The sequence below is a fragment of the Toxorhynchites rutilus genome, chromosome 2 (genome assembly GCF_029784135.1).
Source record: "Toxorhynchites rutilus septentrionalis strain SRP chromosome 2, ASM2978413v1, whole genome shotgun sequence".
In the NCBI taxonomy this organism is placed as follows: Eukaryota; Metazoa; Arthropoda; class Insecta; order Diptera; family Culicidae; genus Toxorhynchites; species Toxorhynchites rutilus.
The window spans coordinates 271,706,373-271,715,833 of record NC_073745.1 but is presented as its reverse complement, the minus strand read 5'-3'; the positions used below and the strand labels follow the sequence as shown (position 1 = coordinate 271,715,833).

General features: G+C 39.4%; 1 protein-coding gene across 2 annotated transcripts; it reads right to left on the bottom strand.

The window, feature by feature from the left end:
• Positions 1-3,773: 3,773 nt before the first annotated feature.
• Positions 3,774-6,332, bottom strand: LOC129767528 (peptidyl-alpha-hydroxyglycine alpha-amidating lyase 2). Of its 2 annotated transcripts, none has more exons than XM_055768523.1 (5): positions 5,951-6,332; positions 5,509-5,780; positions 5,257-5,429; positions 4,691-5,191; positions 3,774-4,630 (listed from the first exon to the last, which is right to left on the bottom strand). In XM_055768523.1, the coding sequence occupies exons 2-5, from the start codon at positions 5,701-5,703 to the stop codon at positions 4,336-4,338; spliced, it is 1,164 nt and encodes a 387-aa protein (XP_055624498.1). In that variant the 5' UTR covers positions 5,704-5,780; positions 5,951-6,332; the 3' UTR covers positions 3,774-4,335. The 2 variants fall into 2 exon arrangements, with proteins under 2 accessions (XP_055624498.1, XP_055624497.1); XM_055768522.1 differs by having other exon boundaries at positions 5,509-5,753.
• Between the last annotated feature and the right edge of the window lie 3,129 nt (positions 6,333-9,461).

The following is a 9,461-nucleotide window of genomic DNA, read 5'->3' as shown; positions in this document are numbered from 1 at the left end:
AGGAAAACATTCAGAGTGGCCGGAATACACTATCCTAAATCGGTTCTGGAAAAATTGAAACTGCCACTCAAAGAAAAGTGACTGGGAATCGTCGACAACTACACGAGTTGATGTCTGCGTTGCCATACTTGGCGCAAGTTGATTCGCAGCTACACTGCAATCTGCAGACACTGGAGGAGAAGATTGCAGCTTTAAAGCGAGAGGTAGTGCAGTGCATAGTATCCACCCCCATCAACTGTAATGAGGAATTCAAAGATCTGTGGGGGCTAAGAATGCTTCCAAAGGTTTCTCCAATCATTCTCTCTGGAACTGGAACTGTCCCGAAAACGCCTCTGGAAGCGCTATAAGTGATGAATATGGAGAAGGATCGGCCGGCATATAAAAGTCGGTTATCCTTATCAACTGTGTGATTGCCCAACATTTGGTCAGGAATATACAGCACGAACAAGCAGATAAGTGCTTTTCGCAGAACCTAGTCCCCCATAACTATGCAAAACTATTTTTTTAGAACTACATATTTCTGTAAGGGAAAATAGGTATCGTTTTCATGAAGTGAAATTTGCATGCTAATCGAACCGGAAATTACCTAGGACTTGTTAAATATGCAATACATGACGATTGCCTAATCCGAAATGGTATCATAAACGAAAATTCGAAGCATTCCGATTTTCTCATACATTTGTTCAGCAAAATTGTGTGCTTACCTACCCGTGCTGTCAATAAAGTTCTATTTATTCATCTGTGAGTTACGATATTCATATACCACTACGGATCAAATGCAGCTTTCGTTCTATGGACACAGTGGAGGAAAGGAAATGTTGCAACTCAAGCTCCTCCCATTGGTAACTTATTTGGTATAGAAGCAACTGTTCGCGACGAACGTAACCCGAGCTGAAAACGAGCGAAAAAGAGTCGAAGCTTCGGATGGAGAACCGATGATGCAATCGGTGACGCGAACGGCGATACAATCGCATGCGAACATAGTGTGTAAGGAGGTGTAGATTTGAGTTTACCTCATTCAGTTTGTGTTAATTAAACGAGTAACATCGAAAAATTAAAACAGCCTTTTCTTCGAAGAATAATCCTATTGAAGCAGCAGCTGTGAAATCCAATCTGGTCAATAGTGTTTTCCTTCCACCGTTGTGAGTCACCGAGCGACAAGCAACGAGCGTGTTCAATCCTTTTGTCCTTTTGCCAGCCTCGTGTTGTGTTTTCTTGCGGTTAATGGTGTGTTAATTATCTGCTGGTCCTGCTGTGTGTCGCTGAAAGATAGAGGGCCTTATCACGAACGTCACTTCACGGTGAAAACGAAGTGAGTTGTATACAACGTTATTACGGCTGCCACCGTTTGCGCAGAATCCGGAAGAGTTCATCGTCGTGACAACTTTGATGAACTCGGTGTTATTATGAATATCACGATACTGTCACGTCACGGGGAAAAACAAGTATATTTGCCACTTGTGTTTTAGATGGTGAAAGCTAGTCACGCGGAATGGAGTAAGTTTAATTTCGGATTTATTTAGTTTTTTTTGCTAACATTTTGAATCGTGTCTTGCTTTTGAGGAAGAAAAGATAAACAAACGAAATAAGAGATAAATAGAACGAAATCCTGACGTATCCAGAGGACGTCTATTTGGATTCGATAAATGCGCTATGGGATGTAATTTAGGACTAAAAATGTAGTTCCCGTAGACCGATTAAAACATGACGAAAGGCCTAATTTCAATTGTTCTAAATGAATGGATTTTTTTTGGTTTCTAATTTAAGGATTAGACTAACAGAGAGTTGCAACCCCATGAAATGGCTATGAAGGCCACTGGCCCTGAACGATCATTATGATTAAATACGTATAATATTGATTTGTTGATATTTTGAATATAAAATAATAACTGTAATGTTTTTCCAACATCGCAGAGCTGGGTTTTGTAATTCAAACATTTGCAATTGGTGGACAAGACCCGAATCAGGACGATAGTTACATCGAATAAGGCCATTGATCTTTTGTGTTTACTTGATAGACATTTTCAACGATATTGTTTTGAAGACATACTTTGATTGAAAGAATATTTAAGTTTCAAACAAAGAAAAAATGAATCTATCATTGCAAAGCTTTTAAATTAATAATTTTTAAATTATTCTCTAGTTCTAGTTCCATAATTTTGATATCCGTCTAAAGAAAATCTGAATTCTTTTCTGCTTTTGGCAAATTCCTTGAAACTCATCAGGTGTTTCATATGAAAATTATGCTTCTGACCGACGCTACTGACCAGTTTCTGTTTAAATAATTATATTAAACCTCATGTCCCGTATATCAAATTACACGAGAATGGGAAGGATAAGAGGATTAAACTTCAGAATCCCATATGGGAGTAGTTCAGATTATACTGATCGTGAGGTGGATAAATTCGGGTTTGTTCTGAGATATAGAAGATATTATTATTCATCTAAATTGTAGAAACGGTTCATAAAAAATTATAAATATTTCTCACCGTTAAAACGAGTAAGACAGAGCTAAGTACAAGAGTATGCGAGATTTCGATTATTAAACATAATAATCATGTTTTATCTCTAGCGTAGAATTACATTCCCATATGTTTAACAACTACATTATTCCCGAGCAACCAAGTATTCCTCCTCATCTTTGAGCCAGCATTTGATTCAGCAAACTAATCATCGATGTATAATCGCAAACTTGTCGTTCTAAAATATACGATTAATTAAATGAAATATTATCTCATACGCTGTATTGATTTTACCTGCATAACGTTCAAACGTCCTAAATTATGCAACCGACACAACGTTCAAACACCCGACATTATGCAACCAACATGTCTCTTATAAACGGGAATGAACACTTTCACTTCACGGAGTTCATTTTCACACGCAACTGTCCGTGACAATGATGATAGACACAAAAAGATTAAGCGAAGTGTAAGTGACGTGAAAGCGTACGTGGCAGTGATGTTCGTAATCAGGCCTAGATACTTTTCCGAGGTGTTTACAGTGAATGAGCGTGAATGTGAATGTGAATGACGGGAACGGAATAACTTGACCACGACTTTAAACAGAAGTGTCAACTGTGATCGTATAGAAAAAAAGCTGTCCCGGGCCAATAACACGCAAAGTTCGACGAAATGATCATTCAATCTCGCAGAGGATTTAAGTCGGCTGTGTCAAAATATGCGCCAGAATATCAAGAGATGTGAAAGGAAACCTGATCACGAATGGAATTGAGATGGTTGATACGAGATTAAATGAAGGTACTGAAGGTACTGAAGCTCGAAATTTAACAACGAAAGTTATTGTTCCGTGCGCCTCTGGTTAAGTAACTATAAATAATCGACGGACCTTTGGCCAGGTTCATGGCTTTGGTGTCGTATGACTTTTTCGGTTGTGCAGCATGACGCGCTCGTGGGAGATATGTATATTGCCATGAGGGCATTGAGTGATCTGGTGATCCGATTACAGTGGAGTACAGATAAAAAAGGGGTGAGTTCGTGAACCATAAATTGTACGCTTAGAAATACAGACACGTAAGTCAGACGATAATCTGGTTGAAAACTTCTTCTCGGTAACCTTTCAGGTACCAGGAACAAAGGAGCAGAACATGCATGATAGCACTACCAGATCGAAGAAAACTTCAAATGACTGGGATCCTGACGACAAGCATCTCATAATGGAGTTGAATGAAGACGATTTCTTTTTGCTGCGCTAGCTTTTCCGTCTCTAACCGGCATTAATCATTCCAAAAGACTCAATAATGAAACGAACAATTAACACTACGTATAAATATTTATTATACAATGCTGTGATAGCAGTATTCTACATTTTGATATTCTTGTGTTTACCACTTGCTGGAGACTACAATTATAAGATAATTTCAACATTTACTAAATACGTATCGTTTCAGAATACTTCCAACTATGTTTCCAAAAGCTGTTTTCATATCAACAGAAGAAGGCTAAGCATATGAACCGAATCCGGTAAAATGTTAATACCACTAAACAATAGAGATAAAGATGACCCCCAAAACTGTTAAAGTAACGAATCATAAATACGACTGGAATCCATGTTTTCAATCACATTCCCATGTTAGAATGATGGTCATTTCTTCGTGCAGGCATTACGCACTTTGATTATGTAAGTCTTAGACATTTTGCGCTACTTTTTTGCATATAAAGTATATTCTTTGTGATGGATAATATTTTTGATGGACATTATACACTAACGGCTTCGATACCTGTTCCGAGTAATATATACTGATTTTCCATCACTGTTGTTATTTCTATAAACATACTGCATGATTCATACGGTGTATGACTGATATTCCCCCTCTTAAACCAGTTCAAACTTCCAAACCTTATTCGGTCCGATTTCGGTGACATACATGGCGGACCCATTGGAACAGAAAGCAATCGAATGCGGATTGGTGAACTTTCCCCAGTGATCGATGATGGTCTCCGATCGGGGATCGATGGTGAAGCCACGAACTGGAATCATATCGGCCGTGGGACCGTTGATGGCGTACACCAGATCTCCGTAAGCGGCTACATCATATACGTGACCAAGATCCGGTTCCTGTATGGTCGCCGCTTGAGTTCCTTCACCGAAGGATGATTTGAGACCAGCCCTAGTATTGATGAAAAGTCCATTCAGATTATGGTATGGTCAATGTGTTCTGTAGGCTTACTTGGGGCAAACCACTCTCATGTTCTCGCGGTCGGCGATACAAATCAAATCCAAATGCTCCAGCAGGGTAAGTCCGTGTGGTACCTGTAACGACAGAAACTCCGGTGGCTGAGGAATGATCCGTATCAATCGACCTGCCGCGTTTAATTTGAGCACCCGATTGTTGCAGTACCCATCGGCTATGAATACCTCTCCGGTAGTGGCTACGGCGGTTGCCGTAGGCTTGCACAGATGGTTTCTTGATGATCCAGGCTCGAACCGACGACCAACAGTTATGCTGGGATAATCGTGACCGGGCATGAACTTGAACACTTGATGCAGTCCCACATCGGTTAGCCACATGTTACCATTCTTGTCGATCGTCATACCGTGGGGCATGTAGAATATACCGCTGCCACTCTCATCGGTTACCTCACCTGTTTGAGCACTCAGCGTGAGGATAGTGCTATCCTCAATTGGTCCCTCTGCGATCTGCTGGTAATAGTGGGTATCGTTGAAGCTTCTGCAATATTGTTTGCGAGAAATTGGTTTAATTTTACGATTTGCACGAATGCAATCACAACTCACTCCTCATTCCAAACACGACGTCCACGATGAAATATTACAGGATTACCAGCTGGATTGATTGCCACAGCTGTGACCTGTCCGAACTCGTGATTAACCATTGGCCAATTCTCAACCAGTTTCGGCTTAGGGGGGCTGTCCAGATGCGATGTGTCTACAGGTTTTTCCAAATGTTGCTTCAGAAAAAAATGATGTTATTTATTTGAAGTTGCTAGTTAAAATTGTGAACCCTATGGAAATCATTAAAAAACTCACAGTTTCATCTGCCACGTCATTGAGTGCATCCTCGTACGCTCGTTCCATAATCATCTCGCGTAGTCGCCGAAAGAAATTGTTGTTCAACAACTCAGCATCCCTGGTAGGAAGTCCAGGAGGCACTCTATGAGACAACGACCACACCGTTCCACATAGGAATACCAGTGTCAACATTAACTCACATTGCAGCCTCATCGTTGTGGTATTTTTCGCTTCAACGTTACCCCCTTTTTAAATGCGACACACTATTTAGAAAAAATCAAAAAAAAAAACTAATTTCACTAACGATAGCACTCGATTCGGAACGAATTTCAGTCATTTTCCATGTAACGCGAGGTTTATTGTGGCGACAAGTGCCGCAGCAGTATTGATCGATAATCTATGACGACGGTGAAAACTTGCTTGATATCAACATATGTTTCGCTGCCAGATTTCCACTCACCCACTTTCTCGAAATACTGTCGTGTTAGGAAAATGGTCGACTTATAGCGTCCAGCAAACGGAATCAATTCCGAAGAGATAACGCCGGAATTGTCATCTTTCCAGGTCGAAAAAGTAGGTAGGTATGGGGACGGCTGAGCAACACACGTCCGCTCGTTCCTACTCGTGGGCCAGGAGTGAAAAGCCAATTTTGGGACACACAGAATTGATTATTTACACTCGACACCTGTGCAGCTGTGCTACTCTTGTAGTGTATCACTGGTAATACACTACACGGGACAATGTTTTCTTTTATCACGACAATTGTTCAAACAGTACACAAAAGTGAAAGCTTTTCCGACTCGAAGTGATGATAGGTATGTAGAAGCTTTCTTGTTTATCTCCTTTTACACACGGGTTTTATGGTGTTCGCGACAGCAATGCGCATGTCCTTGGCGGAAGTACAAAACAAAGACCGCACATTGGTATGCTAAAAGCGGTTTTCCGACCGTTTGAGGGTTTCAATTTTCGATTACGAACGTCGTTTCCACCAAATTCAACATATCTGGAGTGTGGTCTGGTGAACGATTTATATTTTTTGAGAAGCTGTTTCTAATTTAAGGGTGTAGTATACCATGGAAACTTGAAAAAATGAAAAAAATCTGGCCTGAAATGTTCTCTGGGATATCTACTTTATTATAATTTTCATCGCAGGTTTGCCCAATGCCCGTTCCCAAGTTACAAACCAATTAGTGGACCTAAGTCTTTGCGTAAGGAGCGCGTGAAGAATGCGCGCAACGCATACATCAGTTTCTTACGGGAATGGATATCCTTCTGGTTACCAATGCTATTTAACAATATAAAGGATAGATATACAGTAAGGTGCCAATGAAAATGGTCGTCTCTAATTTCAAAAAGTTACCCCGTAAAACATATTCTCCAACTAGAAAAAACACCCTATGCCAAATATCAGCTCAATCGGACTTAAGGGAGAGTGACGCAAAACGGTCAAAGTTTGAGTTTGTTGAAAATCGAAAAATCACCCAAGGGGGCAGTAAAAGAAATCGGGGTTTTCGAAATAAAAAATTTGATCCCAAATGTCTTAAAATTACATGGAACGTCGAGATCTAGTGTCATCTCGTCGTTTTTTTCCGTATGAAAAGCCGATTTTTGACAAAAATAATATTTTTGATATAACTGTAAATCTCGACGTGTCATTTTAAGAAAAAAATAGCTCCTCTGATATCCAGATATGTTATGTAAAAAATCTTCAGCTTTCCAGGAAAAATATTTTAAAAAAAATAAACGCCCTCTATCTTTAACCGAGAAAACTATGACGTAGTACTGTGATCGTTCAGAACACTTGGTTATTTTAAATATAATTCTTTTCATTGTTCAGAAATCTGTTTGAAACCCTAAATAGTAGCCCTTAAAAGGGCCGTTTGTTGTATGTACTCATAATCTTCAAACGGTTTGTAACGAACAAAGAAAGACAATAAGCTTCTGGCAGGAAGTTCAACTGTCTATCTGAAAATGATTAATGAATATCAGTGGGACACATAACAGGGTGAAATGGTAGATGAAGTATATGTGAATGGGTAAACAAAAAATTATATCGTCATTACATTGAATATGAAATTTATGGGGAAGAAACGAAAAAAAAATTGAAAATACTCACGATTTCGTGATATCTTGAGGTAAAATACACATGAATTCATGAAGTTGCTTTATTTTTAATGAATAACTATGGTATTGTGATTTTATTTCCATAGTCTTATTCTTAACACAGTAGAACATCGATTATCCGCGAGCGGATGATCCGCGGTGCGGATTATCCGCGAAAGCGAGTTCATTTGTAATTCTGTAGAACTTTCCGGAATTTGCCAGTGAGCGGTAGGGTCTTGTTCTTTTCTTTTGGTCATGTCTTTCACATTATCTGATTACTGGTGTAAACGACCTCACAGATGGGTAGTTTAATGATTTCTGTATTGATGAAACATAGATTTCATGTCTGAATATCTTTTTTTGTGTTTGCACCTTATTTTTAGCTTTAGTTTTTTATAGCGTTATCTACGATTTTCGTAATCCGCGGGGAGCTAGCCCGACTATTCCGCGGATAATCGTGGTTCTACTGTTAAATCTATCATAGAAGGAATTGAGTCATTGAGAATTATGAATATGAGTCATGAAGATTATTAATATTTCATTTCGTTTCATTTTTGTGATGCGATGTAATGCCGATCTCAATAAGTCCTCGCATGATCATTGCTGATTCCTTCTTCAAAACAGGAAGTGGGTTATATCTATGGTATAACCGCAAGGGTGACGTAGGACTATCGTTGATTTAGAGATCATTTGTTTTAAGTTGAATCTAAATCCATCCTGAATGAATGAATAAATAAATATTTGGGTGACTTCAAAAACGAGAGTGTTACGTTGGAGACTCAAGGTTTTATGCATCCAATATTGGATACAAAAAACCTTGTTCTGAAGAATCATCTTCAGAAGCTTTCCTGCTAATTGCACTTGATTGACAAATCACAAAACCAAATGTATGTGGTCGCAGTATTATATGGATAGAAAACATTAAAATAAACTCGCTTGAATGTAATTTTCAATTCCAAGGGGAACTGGCAGATTATTTTTCAGCAACGATCATTTTTTTCCAGGTTTCCTCTCGATAACCAGCAAACGAAAAGAGTTGCGCGCGTGTATGTGTGTGTGTGTGGCGGCTGCTTCTATGTCTTCCCGAGGAACCGTATTTCGATGCTGATACTCTCTTGGTCACGAGAGTATCAGCATCGGCTTTTCTGCGCTCCCTCACAGTTAAAACAAACTGATTGCATTTCAGGTCAGGTCAGGCCCGGTAATGAATCCCTCGATCCCTCGCCGTTCAGCTCGTTCAGTAACGTTGTTGTCTTGTCGATGTCCTCAGGCGTCGTGCACAAATTACGTAACGCTAAAAATCCGAATTTTGAACCACCTCTCCCCCCCCCTTCGTAACGCAATTTCCTATCTCTAATAAACAGAAAGTAACGCAACATCTACCCTCTCCCCCCTTATCGCGTTACGTAATTTGTGCACGACGCCTCACGAAAAATGAATCGGTTTCACCACCAGAATATCATTTCAGTATGCTTTTCGTGCGTGATTGAATCGAGAGAAGGTGTGGTTTACGATGGCAATTTGGAAGGCAAACTAGAGGAGAATGAACTCTCTGAGTATGAAAATTTCGGCGGCTGAGCAATAATCGATTAAAAATTATATAATTTTCGCGATACGAAACATTTTCCGTTTTTCATGTTATGCATCCAATATTGGATACGAAAATATCCTACTGATGGGAAAGAATAATCTTCAGAAGCTTTCCAGCTAATTACACTTGATTGAAAAATTACGAAATCAAATGTATTTGGTCGCTGTGTTCGCCATATAATTAGAAAACATTAAAATAAACTCTTTCGCATGGATGTATTCTTCAATTCCCAGGGAACTGGCAGATTATTTTTCAGCAACGATTAGATCTTTCCGGA

Coding starts and splice junctions, on each gene's coding strand:
- LOC129767528 (XM_055768523.1), bottom strand. CDS start 5,703: ATGAGGCTGCAATGTGAGTTAATGTTGACACTGGTATTCCTATGTGGA. Junction 5,430..5,508: donor ATGACGTGGCAGATGAAACT/GTGAGTTTTTTA, acceptor TTTTTTCTGAAG/CAACATTTGGAAAAACCTGT. Junction 5,192..5,256: donor CGTCGTGTTTGGAATGAGGA/GTGAGTTGTGAT, acceptor ACAATATTGCAG/AAGCTTCAACGATACCCACT.